This window comes from Mytilus edulis, chromosome 7, assembly GCF_963676685.1.
Source record: "Mytilus edulis chromosome 7, xbMytEdul2.2, whole genome shotgun sequence".
Lineage (NCBI taxonomy): Eukaryota > Metazoa > Mollusca > Bivalvia > Mytilida > Mytilidae > Mytilus > Mytilus edulis.
In genome coordinates, this window is record NC_092350.1 from 27808997 (window position 1) to 27831154 (window position 22158).

Below are 22158 nucleotides of genomic sequence, written 5' to 3' on the forward strand. Positions count from 1 at the left end.
TCGGGGCCAGATTGTCCACCAGCAGAGATTCCGGTCCGGTGGTGATAAATAAAGGCAAAAGTAGTATACCGCTGTTCAAAATTCATAAATTGATAAAATTATTCAGTCTACTAGTTTTCATGCTGTTAGGCTACCGGACTGGTATAATACTCGGGGACAAATTGTCCACCACAAGAGATTCCGGTCCGGTGGTGATAAATAAAGGCAAAAGTAGTATACTGCTGTTCGAAATTCATAAATTGATAATATTATTCAGTCTACTAGTTTTCATGCTGTTAGGCTACCGAACTGATAGAATCCCGTTTTTGTGATAATATTACCTCTTCTTTTAACAAATTATGTTTTAAAATTATGAAGGATTATTGAATGCATTTTCATGTTGATATAATATCTTCTTTGTGTTCAACCCAAACATTTCCGTCTCATGTTTTTTTTTATTGGAAACTTAATGTTAATGTTGGCTCAAATGCGATCACATTGATAGTTCTGAAATGTCAGGTTTTTATATTTTATATTAAGTCCAGACGTGAAATTTGCGTTGCTAGAATTAAATCAACAAGTAGTAATCATTCAGTGTATACTTTATGTAGGCTTTTTATCTCTTTATTCCAGCGTCACTGTTGAAGGAACGCGCACCTATCGTAAACAATTTAAGTCTTGTATCTATGATGATTTTATATATGTCTGCTCGTATTAAGTCGGTTTTATTTGGTGCTTTCTATGGTACATAAGTAAGCATATTAAAAACAGGAAATTTGATTTAGATAACTGAACATCCTAACAATTTCTTTATTGGGTGTGGTTAAAGTGTTCAAAGGAGTGTTAGACATTTCAAATGCGATAATTTAATCACTTTCTTCTGACAATCTGCTGTTTCAGATTCGGATAAATAGTATTTTTAAATCGTAGACCAACACAAACAGATGGTTTGAAAAAACAAATGGCGACCAATATTTTCATTTTGGGCAAGAATAATGAAATAACCATAGCTGATACTACGTATACAATGTTGGTTTAGATTATTTAGTCACTGCTGTTATTATTATATTATATTCATTAATAATAATAAACACCTATTTGATTGTCTTAAAAGTGAGTGAGTAGCTCTATCTAGTCAGGCTTCAAGTAAAACATCTGACCACTATGAACCCAAATAATGAAACAATATGTAAGTAATTTGACTACTGTTTTTTTTGTAAATTATCAAATCTTTCCGGGTTGACCAATGACTATCTAACAAATCCTTTAAAATGTGTTATTTCAACCCTATAAACAGCACAGTTTGTATGACAATTTTCCGACAACAAGCAAAGATTCTTAAAAAAAAGAAAATTTAGAAATGGAAACTAGTCAGATATAATTAATTAAAAAAGCGGAGCAATTACAAGTTTTATAAATAATTCATATCTAGTTTACTATGCGACACCTGATTGCAATACCCAATAAAACTCATTGTGTGCCGTCAATACACATTCAGTATGTCTATTTGAACATGCTGCGTTTTTTTTTTCTTTTCTTCGAAAGACTTCTTTTCGTAGTAGACAAAACTCACAATTTCAAAGCGAGATTTACTTGTCCAAATCATATAAACAATAAACATTGGTGGTTCGTACCAAAATATCTTCTCTTGCACTGCAACACCTCAAATTTCATTGTGATTAAAATGCTGTTGCACCAAAGTCCAAAACATTGAATTACAAATGTCTAATAAAATGTAATAGAAGTAGTAAATTTTTATTTGCGTTTTACTATAAATATTTCTTTTCAGCTTAAAAATGAATAAAGAGAAGCCAACAGAAAGTTTACCATACCATTCATAAGAAGCAATCTACATGTTTCCCGACTATTTCTCGTCAATTTGGCATTACAGAATCGAATTTGAAATCATGTACAGACAAATGACATGTTATCGACGACAAAAAAACGAAAGCACAAATAATTTCTAGTTATGAGCTCAGGTCACGATCTGTTATATTAAAATGAATGCGATAAAATAAATGAATATAAAAAAAGCAAAAATCTACTGCCAAAACAAGATTCAATCAAAACAAATTGAAAAAAACTATAAATTGACTGCTTTCATAAACTGTTTCTTTGTATGAATTCATTACAATAATAAACAAATTGAAACCATTTGAAAAATATAATTTCTGCTATTTTCTATTTCTCGACACAGTGTTATAATTGAACAACTGTTTCAGCAGCCTTCATTTTTTGAACTTATTTCTATTCTTCTATTAATTTCCTTCGTAGATCATTTAAGACGAATTGCATGATATAGGTTTTGTGTATTGTACAAAATATATATTGAAAACTTAGTGACATCCGCCTTTACTCCTGTTTTGATACGGTTTTTATTTATATAAAAAGAAGATGCAGTTTGATTGCCAATGAGACAACTCTCCACAAGAGACCAAATGCCACAGAAATTTACAACTATAGGTCACCGTACGACATCCAACAATAAGCAAAGCCCATACCACAATGTCAGCTGTAAAAGGCCCCTAAATGGCGAATATAAAACAATTCAAACGAGAAAAATAACGGCCTAATAATGTACAAAAAAATAATGAAAAACACATATGTAACACATACACAAAAGACAACCTCTGAATTATAGGGTCCTGACTTGGGACAGGCACATATACACAGAATGGGGTAAACATGTTAGCGAGATCCCAACTATCCACCTAATTTATTTACGGGTTCGTTTTAGATATTCCATGTCGAATGTTTAGAGATTTTAGAACTAATAACCCATCGGGTATATGTAAATTACATTTTATAAAACGGGATTAAACGTGAAGCTTTGACTTAAATAGTTTTACAGAGAAAAGAATAGTCAAGACAGTTACTATAAGAAGAGACAATACGGACATTACAAATTGAAAAAAATCTCAAAATAGAAAAAGTAAAACGCAAAGTAAAAGTAAAACGGACTCCTTTTTCAATAAAACGAAAGGTGAACGCCGGAACTCTAGGAGGGTAAAACGTTTCTACTCTACCAGTGGCTCGGCGTGCACCTTATTGTAAGCATTAAGGAGAGACGAAATATACCAAGGGGAAAGTATATATACAGTCCGCCAAATGTTAAGCACCACCTAAATATAACTGGCAATATTTTGTTAACTATTGCGATAAAAATAGGTATTTTTGGTGTTATGAATTGCCTTTAACATACACTAAGAAAATTCATTACGATCAAAAAGATTGATCTCCGATAAACCAGCCAAGCAACTTTTTATTAAAGGACATCTGCGCGTTTACAACTACACTGTTTCTCTAGGTGGTCGTGTTACATGAATGTTTTTTTTTCGAGGAATACTTGATTTTTTAAATTGGAAAAAAATTGAATGCAATAAAAATAGGTGGTGCTTAAATTTTTGCGGACTGTATATTAGATGATAAATCATATGCGGTAATATCAAGTAAACAAAGAAAGGGTTGTGGCTATGACAAGTGAAAGTAGCTAACATTTGTTCAGTATTCGCGGATTAACTAATAAACGAATACCTGAATTTGAATTTATATTTGTTGCAAATGCTTAAAATTTGCATAAACACTGTATGCATCTTGTATTTGAATGATTTCAAAGGTATTTCAATCCCATCTGAGACACTGTTCAACAAGTTATTAGAGGACTATGCATAACAAGGTCGCGTGTGTTGATCAATTGAATTCGAAAATATAATAAAAAGGACTTTAAATACTTCACATTCTTAAATGTGCATATAACATTAGTATGTCAGAAGTTTGTAATTACATGTTTTTTGTATTTGATATAGAGCATAGGTTTTATTCACAAAGCGAAAGAAGCACGTCATATTAGAATTGGGCTTTTTGACTTTTTATTTCAGCGTCACTGTAGAAGAAACGCGCACCTGTCGTAATTTCTTTTTAGTATCTATGATGAGTTAATATAGGTTTGCACGTATTAAGTCGTTTTATTTTTCGCTGCGCTTGTCAGAATAAATAAGTAAGCGTTACTTAACACAGTGAATTTGATTTAGATTACTGAACATGCTGACAATTTCTGTATTGGGTGTGGTTAATGTTTTCATAGGAGTGTTAGACTTTTCAAATGAGGTAATTTAAGCACTTTCATCTAACAATCTGCCGTTCCAGATTCTGTTAAATAGCATTTTTATATTGTACACCAACACATACAGATGGTTTGAGAATTTGCTAACAAATGGCGACCAATATTTTCATTTTGGGCAAAAACAATGAAATAACCATAAGTGATACTACAATGTTGTTTCAGATTATTTAGTCTCTGCTGATATTATTATATTATTTACATTACTGATGATAAACACTTATTTGATTGTCTTAAAAGTGAGTGAGTAGCTCTAGGCCGGTTCCAAGTAAAACAGCTGACCACTGTGAACTAACATAACGTAACATTATCTAAACAATTTGAATACTGATTTATTTGTAAGTTATCAAATCCGTCCGAGTTGACCAATAACATGACTATCTAGTAAATCCTTTTTCATGTTTTATTTCAACGCTACAAACAGCAATGTGTATGACTATTGTCCGATTACAAGCAAAGACCCCAAAAATAATGGAAATTAAAAAATGTAAACTGTCTGAAATCATTTTCGAAAGACTAAAAAAAATCGTAGTATGAAGATGAAGTTTGTAGTTCGTAGTGAAATGTTCCTTATATCTATAATATAGTTTACCCCCTAACTCTAAAAATGACCCCCTTCCGATATAAAATCTTCTTTTCGTAGTATACAAACTCACTATTTCAAAGCGAGATTTATTTATTGTTTTAATGATATTAACGATAAACATGTTTAATTCGCACAAACATATACTTCTCTTGCACTGAATCATCTCAAATGTCTTTGTGATAAAACGTCTGTTGCACCGAAGTCCAATACACTGAACTGGAAATGTCTAATAAAATGTAATAGAAGTAGTAAATTCTTATTTGAGATTTACTCTGAATGTTTCTTTCCAGCTTCAAAATGAAGTAAAATAAGGTTTACAATACCATTCATAAGAAGCAATTTACATGTTTCCCAACAATTTTCTCGTCAATTTGGCAAAACAGAATCAAATTTGAAATCATGTAAAAACAAATGACATGTTATCGAAGGAAAAGAAACGAAAGCACAAATAATTTCTAGTTATCAGCTCAGATCACGATCTTCTATATTTAAAAGGAATGCGATAAAATAAATGAATATAAAAAAAAACAAGATTCAATGAAAACAAATTAAAATAAACTATAAATTGACTGCTTTCATAAACTGTTTATTTGTATGAATTTATTACAATAATAAACTAATTGAAACTATTTGAAGCATGTAATTTCTGCTATTTTCTATTTCTCGACACAGTGTTATAATTGAACAACTGTGTCAGCAGCCTTAATTTTTTTAACTTATTTCTATCATTAATGTCCTTCGTAGATCATTTAAGACGAATTGCATTATATAGGTTTTGTGTATCGTACAAAATATATATTGAAAACTTAGTGACATCCGCCTTTACTCCTGTTTTGATATGGTTTTTATTTATATAAAAAGAAGATGCAGTTTGATTGCCAATGAGACAACTCTCCACAAGAAACCAAATGACACAGAAATTTACAACTATAGGTCATCGTACGACATCCAACATTAAGCAAAACCCATACCACAATGTCAGCTGTACAAGGTCCCTAAATGACAAATGTAAAACAATTCAAACGAGAAAAATAACGGCCTAATTAATGTACAAAAAAATAATGAAAAACAGATATGTAACACATACACAAACGACAACAACTGAATTACAGGGTCCTGACATGGAACAGGAACATACACACAGAATGTGGCGGGTTAAACATGTAAGCCAGATACCAACTCTTCAGCTAATTTGTTTACAGGTTCGTTTTAAATGTCCCATGTCGAATGTTTAGACATGTTCAAACTAATAACCCATCGGGTATATGTAAATTACATTTCCGAAAACGGGATTAAATGTGAAAATTTTACCAAAATGGTTTTACAGAGAAAATAATAGTCAAGACTATTAGAGACAGCACAGACAATAGAAATTAAAAAACAACTCAAAGCAAAAGTAAAACGGACTCCTTTTCATTAAAACTAAAAGTGAATGCCAGAACTCTAGAAGGGTAAAAAGTTTCTACTTTACCAGTGGCTCGGCGTGCACCTTATTGTAAATATGAAGGAAAGACGAACGATACCAAAGGGATAGTAATTATACAGTCCGCCTTAATTTTAGCACCACCTAGATATCACTTGTATTATTTTTTTAACTGTTGCGAAAAAAATAGTTATGTTCGGTGTTATGAATTGCCTTTAACATACATTAAGAAAATTCATTACGACCAAACAGATTGAACTCCGATAAACCAGTCAAGAAACTTTTTATTAAAGGGCATTTGTGAATTCACAACTACACTGTTTCTCCACGTGGTCGTGTTAGTGTTCGAACATTGGTCCGTCGACTTCATAGAGGCAACCGAAGAGCAAGTCTTGTTGTCAAGAGACTTGCCCTAATAGGCATGCACTGTACAGTCAAGTTTCAATGGGATAATGACTATCGATCCTAGAACACGAGAAGCTGCAACAATACTCATTCATCAGATGAGAGTCGGTTTCTGTTACGACCAGTAGACGCCATTATACGAATTTCTCGGGTAAATACAATGGACTATGACCAAAACAACATTTGTTCAATGACTGCATTCTGTGCTTGTGGTGTTACAGAACGGGGTTGCTTCCTATACTGTTGTAAACTGTGTTTGCATATTCTGCAGGGTAACATAAACTGACAGATATACAGAGATTTGATGCCTATAAACATTTTTGTCCCTCATTTTGATAATCAATCGCATCTGGACGACAACGCTAGACCATACAGGGCATGGATTATAACCGAGTGCAAAGAGCAAAAACCGTGTATTATATCTTTTCGTCTTCCATGTCTCTATGCATAAACCCTATCAAACATGTCGCAGATTGACGAGAATCCTTCAAAGGAGAAGGTCCGGTAAGACCCCTTTTTGGCCCCAAAATATAAGAGTTTTACAAAATTGTTAAAATGTAAACTTTTAGTTATTTATAAGACAGTTGAATGCTTCTGCTACATAAATAACGGCTGTTTTTGACCATACAATGCACATATATCGGGTTGTAGCACCATTAATTCATGCTAAATTACTGAAATCTTCAAAATTCCAGCATTTTAGGTAAATTTTATACGGTTTCCGTGTAAAACGAAAGTGGCTGCATTTCGTGTTCATCCTTAATATTGAAATGTAAGTTGTATTTTATGATAATCCATAACATATATATAGGTTGTGGATGAACACGGATGCGGCCACTTTCATTTTTGACAAAAACCATCTGTAAAGTGACATTTTTCAGCATATTTGGTAGATTTTTCATACTTGAGCCTGAATCGGATCGTTTTTAATGACTAAATCAGTTGAAATCTTTCACATTAACTAATTGAATCAATTGAAATAGACACTTAAGTGTTTAAAAAGTGGTCAAAATCTTTCGTCACATGAAACTGAAATTTGAGGCCAAAATGAGTCCTTACCGGATCTACTCCTTTGTTTGCTAGGTCTATTTTTTATACTGGTATTGGATGGCATTGACTTTATTTTTGTATAAATCGAATTCAATCTTTTTATTCAAAAACATTCTAATAGTTGGACTTCTAACTGACAAACAAAATCGATTAAAACAGATAAATGTTAATATTCAATTAGGAAGACAAATACAAGTAACATTGCACTTCAAAATGTAAAAGTGTACAAAACATTAATTACAGTGTCGGCAAAGGTACATGTGATGCAGCATGCATTGACGTTACACATAAATATTAAAGAACTGTAATATGTAGATATCTGTTAAACTTGAAAATTGTGTTTATATATAATAAGTAGACTTCTTCAAATTTACTAATGACGGGTTGAATAACTACTGTACATTCAGAAATTATTGCAAAAAATATGTTTATTCTTTACTATTCTTTAATTATAAGATTCTTCGGGAAATGATTTCAGAAAATCAAAATAACAATGAAATACACATTTTAACTGTAGGGTCCAAAAAACGGGCAAACCTCATGGAATTGTATTTATCTTTAATATCATTTTTCTTTTGTTAGAGTTTGCTAAAAGGAATACAGATTATTGATCTAATCGTTGCTTTTTCGAAGAAGAAAAAAAATAGTGTGTTATAAGGCTTTCCTATTTGTAACTCTATGTCGATGTTTCTTTGAAGAATTCAAATAGCAAACAAAAAATTATATGTAACCTCTTTAAGTCTAACTAGTTAAGCAAATTATTTGATAAATATGCGTTTTGACTATTCACAAATGCAATTAATGATGTCAGTACTCTCTTCATTACAAAATTGCTGGAGATATCAATAAAAATAGTGCATATAATTCAACAATCAGATATTATCTTTCTTTTCTGAAGCAATAAGGCTTTCAATAGCTATAAATATTGCTTTATATGAGCGCGCAAAAGCAGTTATTTGAAATATACATGTGGGCAGATGCAATTTAAGTATTGCAAAAAATGAATAAAAGCTAAAAGGAATACAGATTATTGATCTAATCGTTGCTTTTTCGAAGAAGAAAAAAAATAGTGTGTTATAAGGCTTTCCTATTTGTAACTCTATGTCGATGTTTCTTTGAAGAATTCAAATAGCAAACAAAAAATTATATGTAACCTCTTTAAGTCTAACTAGTTAAGCAAATTATTTGATAAATATGCGTTTTGACTATTCACAAATGCAATTAATGATGTCAGTACTCTCTTCATTACAAAATTGCTGGAGATATCAATAAAAATAGTGCATATAATTCAACAATCAGATATTATCTTTCTTTTCTGAAGCAATAAGGCTTTCAATAGCTATAAATATTGCTTTATATGAGCGCGCAAAAGCAGTTATTTGAAATATACATGTGGGCAGATGCAATTTAAGTATTGCAAAAAATGAATAAAAGCTGTCTTCCTCCTGTAATATGTTATTGATTGTCGTTCGTGTGTATTACAAACACTGTCTTTATTTCAGTGTTCTTAGTTCTAAAATTCTATTTTTCTTTCATCAATTTTAAGGATGTAATTAGGTGAGATTTTGGAATTTGTGTTAGATGTTCGGACTCCTCGGTTTTTTTCAAAGATACAAGGTAAAATATTTTGCCACATAACACCCATTTTTCATTTCATATAAGACTCCTATAACTCATAAAAAGGTCATTCATCAAAATTTTATTTAATTTATTGATTTCTTTTCTTTCGGAGACACATATAATACCAATGCAAAAAAAGGTAAAATTCCGAGTTAGCCTTTCCCTGCGATCGTTTAAACCTTGAATGTCTTGAAAAGTAGCTCTATAAATAACCTATCAATATATCTCGCTTACTTTGTTTCTTGAATAATATGCTTTTGACTTATAGTATCAATCATTAATGCCTGATTGTTTTTAAATTTTCACTTAGTAAGTAATACACCTGATTGCTATGTGTTCGCCGTTTCCGGATATCACACAGTTTCCCGTAAAATGTTGACGTTATAATAAAAAATACCTGACGACTCAATGGAAAATTTATTGTTGTATGACGTTATTAGTTGAAGCGGTACGGATTCTCGGGTCAGCCGGGAATAGCTATAAGTTGTATTCTTAAGTTATCTTTAGGTTTATATGGGGACGAAGTCCCCTATTACGGTAGAAAAATCAATAAAAAAAAATTAAATCGGGAAAATTTCCCGAAATTTTCATTCTACTAATGAACTCAAAATCGTTCACTTTTTTATTTTCAGACTTTTTTTAAATCCCCGCATCTGTGCAGAAATCTACTTCCTTTTCCGGTCTTGTTAGCATGAGACTTTGAATAATATATTTATTTATCAGTCTAGTAAAATGTAGGAAATAACTCAATACCAATTCATTTTTAATGATTGTTTGATATGAAAAAAACGTTACATGATGACAGCGTTTCTTTTTAACATTAAATATAACGTCATAACTAAGATAACGTCACAACTAAAATCCCCAACAACAGAATCAAAATCGGAAACGTTACGGTGTTCTTCTTTTTTATAAGATGTTTGGATTAAAAAAAATTAATACAGACTTCGTCCCCTTTCACAGAATGCCTGCGTCATATTATGGGGACGAAGTCCCCTTTTACAGTAGACAAATCAATATAAAAGAGTAAAAAAACAATTATTGTACTAATGAACTCAAAATCTTTAACTTTTTTTTTGTCCCTTTTTCTAATTCCCGCATTTGCTCAGAAAGCCGAATTCTACTTCCTTCATCCGGTCTCGTTGTCATGAAACTCTGCGTAGTCTGGTAAAATAAGGTAACTCAAGGAAAACAATAGCAATTTCATTTTAATAATTCTTTGTCATTGATATGAATAAACGTTACCTGATGATCGCTTTTCTTTGTTTACATTGAACATGACGCCATGACTTAAATAACGTCACAAGTAAAATCCCTTATAACACAACCAAAATCGGAAACGACGTTACGTTACATGTAAGGTATTTCACCTTTTTTTTTAATAGATTTTGAAGTTACAAAAAAAATAATTATACACACTTCGTCCCCTTTCACAGGTAATGCCTGCCTCATATTATTACATATATCATGATGATTTTTGGTAGCGCTTGTACAGTATTGTAAAAAGCCTTAATATTGTCTTCATACCGATTACATCTAGATTTGGACCACTGTTATATTGAAGCAATGATTGGCTATAGCCGTAACAAAAATACGTTCCTCATTTATTTTGTTCTACTTTAAATGGTCATCAGTCAGGTTTATATGAATGCGCGTTTTCCGTTATATTATTAATGTCAGTCAATGGTTGTAAAGAGAAATCGGAAAATCATTCATTAAGATTCTATTGAATCAAGTGTATGTCATTCAAACAACGACAAACTTAAATCTAATATGCAGACGTTTCTTTTGACGCAAAAGTAAAGTAATGAAGTTTGAAATTTTATTATTAAGCCCGGGACAATTTATCTTTGACATCTACAGTTTTAACTGAGAGAGAGGGAGTAACTAGGCTGATTTAATAAAAACTTGCTCACAGATTTGATTAGCTTGTGATAAAGGCTTATCAGTTTTACCATACTTACAGTCTGCTCTACTGTTTCCATGTTTTATTCATTTAATCTCTAATATATTTTTGAAAATCTAAATATATGTATATTAGTAATATGGGCTCTTATGATAGCTGTAAATCGTTTTTATTAATTGTCGACTATGCTCTACAAAAAAGAAACATTTATCAATGAAAAAAAGAAACCTTACAGAAATTATTCTGTAAATTGTAAATTCGTCTCAAGGCTATTAGGGTGTAGTGATGACATTAAGCACGTCATATGCGTAATTAATGTTTGGAGTTTTTTTGCTATAATTATATTATTGAATAGTTTGTAATTTATCTTTTATCTACTCTCATTGATGATTTCTGTTTAGTATATCTTCATTGGTAGTCAAACAAATCGTGGAATTGAACTGCAAGTCACGGATACAATATAAATACTTCATTTCCCCTAGACTGTGTTAATGTTTCTATTCCGTTCTCTCGCACTAATGGGTATATACTACATCATCATTACAAATAAGTGGGATAAAGAAGGATATTCTTCATTCAAATGAACGATGGAGTACAAAGCAATTGAATCATTGACTGTAAAACATTCCTTAACTTTGAATATTTTATTTGAATCATTGGTTGCAACTATTTTTTTGGTGCAATTTTACTTTGTCCTTGAAGTTTAATATTAAATATATAACTGATGTTCATGTACCTGTTTTCTTATCATAACATAAAAGTATGTTAAACAACTGCTTATTCCATTATAGCAAGCAATTATACTTATCTATTATAAAACTATCACATTTCACAACGAACAGAGATGGAAATGTGGAATGTAAACTAGGCATTCAAGATGTTATTAAAGTATGTCCCATTATGTACATGCCTATTGCTAAAGAAACACTTAAACTCAAACATATTCTAGATATAAACGATTGTAAATATATGAAGATCTAAATTGGTTCTTTTTTTCTTAACTTCTTGAGGAATTTACTTTTAAAATTGAGTTTTTGTAACATACCGTATAAAGCAGTGGTTTTGTTATATATGTATGTTAAACACCTATATTTATGTCATAATAATTAAAAGGCTTTGTATGTAGACTTGAACGACATTGACGTCATCAAAGTATAGAGAAGTCACAAGTATAGTCGATGTAAATTTCAAAATGGAGCAAGACCTTGCACGTCGTTGACGATATTCGCTACTCTTTTAAAAAACGTAGCGTGTTTAAGACTGCAAAAAATTGAGAGTAAATACAGATATAACGAAACTAAAAATGCAAAAAAAAATGTGATCCGTGTCCTGGTTTTTTTTCTAAGAAGAAAACAACATTGAGAATATTGCGAAAAATATGTCGATTTTAACTTTTTGCTTTTAAGAGCTTTTTAAAAATGTACCATTTCAAAATATGGCTTTTCCGAGTATCTGTAATGAGATAATACAAAGAAAAAGAGGGATTATCTGGCAAATTAAACTGCACGTTATGGGTAAAACTAGATGATTCCGTATGCCTGACAACAAGTCCAACACATGGGTAACGCACATACTAAATTAATACTTAGTAACAAAGTTATTGAAAGTGTAATGCCATATCAAATACAAAGCAAATCCTCCAACTAATTTGGTTGGATAGATGACGGAGGCAGTCTACGACATTTTTGTTTATGCACTTCTGATAGAATTCGACAAATATTACAGCTTGGTTTTTTTTGTCAACGATAGAATTCAAGCAGTCAAAAGAATTTTTTTAAAAGAGAACAAGCAACGGTTGAAAATTTGTCAATTGAAAATCAATGAAAATGAGATCATTGTTCTATATTAAATGATACATTGAATGAACCAGATGACTTTAACAGTTTGATAACTTCCGATTCTAGGAAACAAGAAATAAAACTTGGAAAAGAAATCGGAAATGATTAACAAATCTATTTACATTTTCAGGAGCGTTGTCCGTCTACGATTCGTTAGTGCAATTCGTGTCGCCATACGTACAAAAAGTTCATCTTTGACTTGTTGTTCATTTCTTTTACCAATCGTTATATATTGCTCTGTGTTTAAAAAAATATTACAGCTGAAATAAGTATACCCCATTAATGAAAGACGTTAATGTCATACTCGGTATGACAATTTATACCTAACTGTACTCATTGTATAAAAAAAAACTTAATCAACATGATGTTGTCGGTGATCCAGAATATGTAGGATGAATTCAAGGGTAATTACCTTTATCATCACATTGAATGAATCAAATATTATTGAAGCTGACAACTTTTTGAAAGGTGGAAGGCATCGAAAGTGGATTTTAGTTTATCAAAAAATGAAAAATAATTTTTACATCATTAGAGAAACAGATTCTTACATAGCTACTCGTGGATTATCGGATTTATCCAATCTCGATAGTTTAATTATAAATTAAAATTAAAAAACTGATAATTTAACTATCTCGATTGGATAAATCCGATCATCTATTGATACCAATGTAAGAATATATATGTAGCCTAACTATTCCTGCACATATAAACATTATTTAAATGAGAGATGTTCATAAAAAATTATTTTTGAAATTTAGTTATCGTCACAAACTGCTATAAAACTTGCGTTATTGTGGTAATGGTAGTGCTGTGTTAAAACTAATATTTACATCAAGCATATTAAACAAAACCATGTATGTACACTTGAACTACTATGTCACAATTATAGTTTGTGTGATTTCCAAAACTGAGTAAGGCAGGTTATTTTAATAGATAATGATGAAAATATTTCAAGTATGTGAAAGTCTCGTGCTTTATTATATGTGACTAATACATAAAAAACATATATAGATCTACAGTTCTGATTTAATTACTGGCAGTAATTGAAAACTAGTTTAAATCATGATTTCAACTTAGAGACCATGCTTTAAATATCAATCAAAGAACCTTCATCTGAATTCATTTAAAAGACATGAAGTCTAAAACATGTTTATGTTAAAGCATTACAGATAAATAGAATTATTTGATCAAAATCCCTGTTAAGCCCGTGGTTTTTTTTTAATGTGGATATTATTGACAATCAAAAATCTAGGCAGTCAAGAGATTTAAAAAAAAAACAAGCAACGGTTTAAATTGTGTTGTAAAAATGATCAATCAAAAAGAAAGCGCTGGTTGTTGTCAACAGATACATGTATATTAATTCAACCGATTGACTTAACAGTTCGATAAATTCTGATGCCGGAAAATTAGAGATAGAAAGTAAAAAGGAAATCGGAAATAATAAACAGTAACATTTATATTTATAATCGAGATCGGATTTGTTTCTTTAGTGCAAGTCTTTTCGTCATACGTACTAAAAGGTCACTTCAATTTGCTGTCCATTTCTTTAATCAATCGTTACATATCGCTCAGTGTTGTGAAGTAATATCACAGTTGAAATCAATATACCCTTTTAACCAAGGTCATAACTTTGAGATATGTCAAGAAAAGGTTAATCAAGTTATCTTCAATATTACTTACTTATAAACATTGTTGTGCTTTTTATTAGTTTTTACACGTACAAGTGTGTCAAAATTATTAACAAGCTTTGTATGTCCTTAAGGACGACGTTGCCATTATTACACTAAAAAGAAGTATGTGGGAATAAACGACTTCAGTAAAACTACGATCCCATCATTACACTTAAAAGATAGTTATCCCATTTACTGTTCGGGTGAATTTTAAGATGTAGCCAGATTGGGTACGTCGCCAAATGCTAAAGGAAACAATTGAAATGAAACAAATGTGTATGAAGTGTTAACATGAGACTTAATATGAACAAAAGACACACGTTACTCGCAAATATTGAACCCTAGTTCAAATTATAATTTCAACTTATATATATATATATACCACAGTTAAAATACCAGTTAAGGACCCTCCATTTTTTTCTAATCATTTTTTTTTATAGAAAAAAAACCAAAAAGCAACATAAATATTCATGCGTATTCTTTTCATAATAATGTTGGTATTGCAATGCAAAAAATCGCTGCCAAAATATAAAAAAATCAACTACATACGGTTGAATGTATGTCAGAATAATCATTGAAAATGAGATCATTCATTGATAATTGATATACCGATTGTAAAGATAGACTTTAACAGTTTGATAACTTCCGATTCCTGGTATTAAAAGATGAAAAGTGGAAATAAGATCGGAAAGTTAAATTGATTTTTAATATGTGAGTCCGTCTGCGATGCGATAGTGCAATTTGCATCGTCATACGTACACTAAGGTCAACTTTATTTTTGCTGTTTCATTGATCCATTTTCAATCATTAAATATGTCTTTTGAAATAATCAAATTTGGTTTATCAATTGAGCCTTCACGTAAATATAGCTGAACGCATACACATTGTTCAAATAAAAGCTGTGTAATACAGTCTGAACATAGACCAAAAGACATAGGAGGTACATGTAGCAATTACTGGTCACCATTTGTATTTTTAACATCTAGAAATCCTAAGCGCAAAGTAACCTGTAAAAAGCATTGTATAATGATCAATCGTGAATAATTCAAACAAGAAAATGAACGGCATGATTTTTATTTATTGGTTCTGTTTGTGATTATGATATTAATATGAAATAACTATTAGGTTTGAAGTCAAGATAATTGTGAATAATTTAGTATGGGATGTAAACGTTAGTTAATCATTTGTTATTTATTCAAGAGTTTAAATATGCAATTTTATGCATTAAAAGGTTTCATTTATCTTTATTCCATAATTAAACAGAGTTATTCTCAAATGTTGGCAAAAACACGACAGTTTGGTAGTAATAACGTATCGTCGATAGTTTGATTGTTTGATCAAAAATAAATTAATCAAAATTACTTCAGTGTAAAATAATAACGCAACATTATAAAATTAATATAACTGTGATTGTCTAATAAAAAATGTTTTCAAATAAATTAATGTACACTATAATGCATTGTTCAAACATTATAAATCGTAGTATTTTTTAATAGTACAAAAATTATATAAGAAATCAAAGATGGAGAGGGAACATAGTTCTATCATTCTGGTTTCATCAGTAACCATGAATGGTGTAAACGAGCGTAAAAATGTGACGTAAATCTCGAGATATTCAATGAATTATACATAATATATTTTACTCCTCATTTGCTATTGATTACCGCAAGAAGGATCTGTCAACCACAAATTAAAGACAGTGACTAACACCAGCAGCACTATTACTATGATAGTAATTGATTATTAGGAACAATATCAACATATAAACACAGGATGAAATTCCAGTCAACAATCTTACCCGCGTCATTGAACAATAACGTTTATAGAAATGAAATCAATCTATTTACCTAATTGCCCATATTGGAGGATGTTTACAGCTTTCGTTAGGACGGCTATTATTTTTGTAAGGTCGGAGTGAACTAACACGGATGCAGTGGGCGATCTTGATCTATAATGCTACCTCAAAACACAATAGTATAAAAAGGAAATTTAAATATTGAAAGTAGGCTCTGTAGATGGATTTAAATTTTCGAGCGTATTTCCATAACAAAGTCTTTATTTAGAAACAGTGTTTCAGTAAAACCATACTTACTTCTTGTAGCGTTTTAACATGATTGCAAAAGACTTAACTTGGTATGTTTATTAATTTTAATATTATTACAATTTTTCAGATATATGATGCTGAATAACTCATCCAGCAATATGACATTTCGGAATTGTTTAAACAATAGTGATACCAATTCAACTGTGTGTGCCTTACCGGAAGTTAAAAGGGGAATATGGACTCCCGATGTCATACAGAGAGTTGTGACACTAGGTGTTATAATGACCCTGACATTTATTGGAAATATGGTTATTATCATTATTTTAACGAAGACAAGACAGCGAAAGAGAAACAGTAGAGTGAATCTTTTCATCATAAACCTAGCAGTTGGTGATCTGGCGGTATGTTGTATAACTATGACAACAGAGCTGTTGTTTGTTGTGTTTGGGGAATGGATCCTTGGTAACGTGTTATGTAAATTATTAACTTATTCACAAGTGGTGACGCTATCTAGCACTACATTTATACTAACTTCTATGAGTATAGACAGATATATGGCTTTGTGCTGTCCTCTACGGTTTTACGCCGGAACATCTAAAGCTAGAACAAAAAGAATGATACTTGTTTCTTGGATATTGTCCTTTGTGTTTTCTATTCCACAACTTTTAATATTTCACCAAACTGTTGAAGCTAGTTTCCCGGATGGAAGTGTTCGTTATGGTTGTCGTAGTCTTGGTTACACTGCTCAATGGCAACGGAAGTTGTACATATCATTTATGACATCATATATTTTGATTATTCCTTCCGTTATAATATCTTTTTGCTATATCAAAGTGGTCATGTGTGTTTGGAGACAAAGTTTTGAGACAACGCTAAAGAACATTCCGGCTTGTAGAAAAACTGTAGTAAACACTGCTAGCATATCAAAGGCTAAAATAAAAACAGTAAAAATGACATTAACAATAATTACAATATTTATTATTTGTTGGACGCCATACTTTGTAACTACATTAATTCGCATCTACAGTGATTACAAATACATGATTCCAAAGACAGTCATGGTATTTTCAGAAACCATTGCCTTACTGCAAAGTGCCCTTAACCCTATTTTGTATGGATTCTTTAACATTAAATTCAAAAGAGGTATACTGGAAATATGTTGTCCGTGGACTAAAATTCGTTTTCCAACACCGACACGCCATACTTGTGTCACTGAAATAACAAATGATACGGATATGTGTACATTTGGAGGTGTTCACTACAGTAATAGTGGGTTGTCTTCAAGAAAGTTGTACGTATCAAATTCTAATTCAGGACTATCAGAAGAATGCAAATCACGTGACGACACTTTATATTCGGAAAATGAGGACAGCAAATTTCTTATGCTTACACCACAACGTATCCGACGTAACAATAGGCCAAGAGCAGCAGATTTGGCTATCATGTGATTGAAAATGATTTCGACTGTGCACATGTTTTAGTGACAGCTGCATGGTAACCTATTCATTTCTCGGGAACCTTTTTTAACAATTACTATTATGTTTTTGTTTGTTTGTTTGTTTCGTTAAGTTATTGTTTCATTGACGTAAATGCATACCTCAAATTTTCTTTTATTTATAATTATTATTATTTGTATTTCAAAGTTATGACATAACAGTGATGAGAAATATCTTCAAAAGTAATCAGAACACGAAACTGCATATAGTAACATTGATAACTACAATAAAAGCGCTAATGAAATGTTATTTGTATTTTAAAGATGTAGAGCATTGCAATTAAAATTACAACACAATTATCTTCTAGTCAGACGTCATACTTTCATGATTTTTACTTAAAATTAATGAATATCACAACACCGTTTAGTAAAACAACAAGATTAAATCTAAGGTTCAGATGTATGGAACAGTCTGGCAAGTTCTTAAACGTCTTAAAAGACATATAGGAACTTTTATATTTTAAAAGTAACACGACGGGTGCCACATATTCTAGAGACATAGATGAAATTTCTTGTAATTTGTGTTCCCAGCTATCGTATGTTTTTGTTTTTCTAATTTTTGGTTGTTGGTTGATACCTTGGAAATCCATTAAAATAGTTTCTAACAAAAAAGATAACACGTGTTGAATCATTTTTGCTTACATTCTACACTACATCAAATCGGCTGACATACATTGTTTGTAAATGTGTGCTTTGCTGTTTAAGTCACGATAGAAGATTTTATTTCAAAACCAACCAATTTCTTATACACTTCCATTTAATTTGTATTTACATTTTGTTAAAAAAAAATGTTATTATGTACAAATCTTTACGTTTGTCATAGTAAACTTTTTCACTAATGCCTTCTTTTTAACCTTGGATACTTTATTTATTTTCTTGAATTAGGAAACATTTCTAAGAAAACGTAACTCGACTATATGGACTTAAACAGCAAGATTCTTAATGATGTACACACAAACTGAATTTACAACATATTAGAACCTACTGAATATTCGAAAAGTCGGTTCAACACGAGATAAAGATCAATTGCAACACATATACATGCATATTATCATATCCTTCTAAAAAGGAATCTCTTTCATTACGTTACAAAAAGATTTGACACAATGTATATCAATCACCAAAGAAATGACTTAATCGCTTAATATCTAGGTATCAAGTAATACATTACAATTTGAATAGGAGAGTTCAAGAAGACATGATCAATGTCTTCCTAGGGTTTTTATTTTAATCTTATCTGTAGACTTCTTCGATATGATAACGAGAAATCATTTGCTAATAATCATGCATAAAATTGAGAATGGAAATGGGGAATGTGTTAAAGCGACAACAACCCGACCATAGATCAGACAACAGCTGAAGGCCACCAATGGGACTTCAATGTAGCGAGAAACTACCGCTGCCGGAGGCGTCCTTCAGCTTGCCCCTTCTTTCATAGTATAAACAAATACATTTAAAATATTTCCGGAAATTATAAGATACGTTCGTTCAATAATTTCGCGTTATTATATTGGTAATACTCTTTAATCGAAAAGTTATAATCGTTTGATTGTTATGTTTTGCTATGTCCGGTCATGCGCTATCTATTTATGTTTAGCAACATTCAAGTAACAATCATGTAAATTAAATTCGATAGGCATTCAATAACTTGCGATTGCAATTGGAATGTTTTAAGAATGATTGATTGATAGTCTTGCTTGCTGAAAGTCTAGTTGAAAACTTTACCAAGATTCTGTCTGAAGGCCGGGACATTGAAACAATACTGTAAAATGACGGTGGGTTGGATATGGTCAGAAATGTTGTCTTGTAATATGTCACTCAGAGTTTGGAACTATGGTTTCATAACGTGCAGTAAAGAAAAGCACACACCCGTCACAAGTCATTGGATTAAAAACTCCTAATTTCGGCCCAACATTGATGGGTTTATCATCATATGTAAACAGAGTTGAACGGACGCCCTATTGTATCACGGGTTTTAATTACTGCTGTAGGGGAGAGTTTATTACACATTTACTGTATTTACTGATAATATTCACTACGATATAGGTTTTTTTTCTCTTTTGTGAAGATCGTATTGTGGCCCATAATTGCTTACTACTACTTATTTGTTTTTAACTCTAGTCAATATTTGTCTCATTTGCAATCAAACCGCATCTCTACATTTTTATCCTTATATAGACTGTCCATATATAGTTAACGTTAATAACCGGAAAGCCTTCTCCACACGTTATGTTTCGAACTCATGATGACCAGAAGTAAAAACGTGTCTTTAACAACACAATTGTCAACACACAAACAAAGCTCTATTGTAACAATGGATTTACTAGGGAATATATCAGACAATGGTTAAGAAGTAAAAATAATGATCTTGATATTGCTGCCGAAAGGGTACAGTGTACGAATGTGAGTTTGTTATTGCAAATAAAAATAAAAATAAACTATACTGTGTCAATAAACTTGTGTTTTAATTGTTATGAATCCACAATGTTGCCTAGCACCTGTACTACATCAACAAACAATATATAAAAACAATTTATTAGTTGTTAGTGGCTTTGAACTAGCCGTCATTTAACTGAAGGTACTCTCAGATATGTACCTAGTGTCTTTTTGCTGTTGGTATGTACAAGTACCCGGCCACGTCCAGTTGTATTTTTGTCCATCTGCTGAGTTAAGCCTTTTTAAACTGATTTGTATAGTTCGTTCTTATGTTGTACTGTTTTACCACTGTCCCATGTTAGGGAGAGTTGGGATCCCGCTAACATGTTTAACCCCACCACATTATGTATGTATGTGTCTATCCCAAGTCAGGGGCCTGTAATTCAGTGGTTGTCGTTTGTTCATGTGTTACACATTTGTTTTTCGTTCATTTTTGTATATAATAAGGCCGTTAGTTTTCTCGTTTGAATTTTTTTACATTGTCATTTCGGGGCCTTTTATAGCTGACTATGCGGTATGGACTTTGCTCATTGTTGAAGGCCGTACGGGGTCCTGTAGTTGTTAATTTCTGTGTCACTTTGTTCTCTTGTGGAGAGTTGTCTCATTGGCAATCATACCACATCTTTTTTTAATATAAATAAAGCTAAAAGCAATACAGTTATTTTAGGCTTAGTTACTTTACTTTCCTTCACTGAGTTGTATGCCAGTTTCCTTTTTATTACATACTAGTCTGCGTCCTGTTGGTAAATATACAGAGCTTTCTTATATTGTGTGTTTTACTTTCACAACACATGTCGTTAGTTTGAATTGTTTGACATTTGTGATTTTTGGGCCATTTATAGCTGACTATGTTCATTCTTGGAGACCGTACGATGATCTATATATGATAATTTCTGTGCCATTTGGTGTCTTGTGCAGAGTTATATAATGACAATCATACTTTAATTTCTTATTTTTATGTTTAGTTATGCAACAAAAGAAACATATGTTTAAATACCTGCAACATATTGTGTTCCGTTACATTTGTAGCGTTTCAAACTATCGGAGTATGTTGTTAGTTACCATGCGTCATGATGCAATCACATGTATGTACAAAAAGTGTAGTGGTTTTACCACTTATCATATAAATAAGGGTATTTTACTCATATCAGCTTTAAGTTCACTGTAAGCTCTCCGACAGAAATATGATTTATCTTTTCCGATAATCTGTCACCAAATGACCGCGAAAGTTTAACTATCTGTAGGCGAAATGTCCTCAATTAGTCTTATGTTCGATAGATGTCCTCGATACTGTCATCAAACAACTAACGCTAACGTTAGTAAAAATAATTCTAAAATTAGGAAAAAAACCACTTTAGGGTTGTTTTCTAAACCCCTCACTTTTTCTGGCCTCTCATAGTACAACTTTACAAACCTAACGCAAAAAACAAAATTGACTGCACAATTTAATGTTAGAGATGTTAGATCTCGAACAATGCTTACCTTGACAGTCCCTTGATAGGAGATTGCTGCTTACAAGGAAAATATTGAACCAATTTTAAGGGTTCGAAGTGGTAATGTATAAAGTTAAATCTGTCTCTATTATT

General features: G+C 31.5%; 1 protein-coding gene across 1 annotated transcript in view; it reads left to right on the forward strand.

Moving 5' to 3' along the window:
• LOC139481174 (neuropeptide S receptor-like) overlaps positions 1–18660 on the forward strand; it is a 55948-nt gene extending 37288 nt beyond the window's left edge. Inside the window, exon 2 of the mRNA XM_071264328.1 lies at positions 16769–18660. Within this exon, the coding sequence (XP_071120429.1) occupies positions 16769–18089 (1321 nt within the window). The 3' untranslated portion in view covers positions 18090–18660. The remainder of the gene's footprint in view (positions 1–16768) is intronic.
• The last annotated feature ends 3498 nt before the right edge of the window (positions 18661–22158 follow it).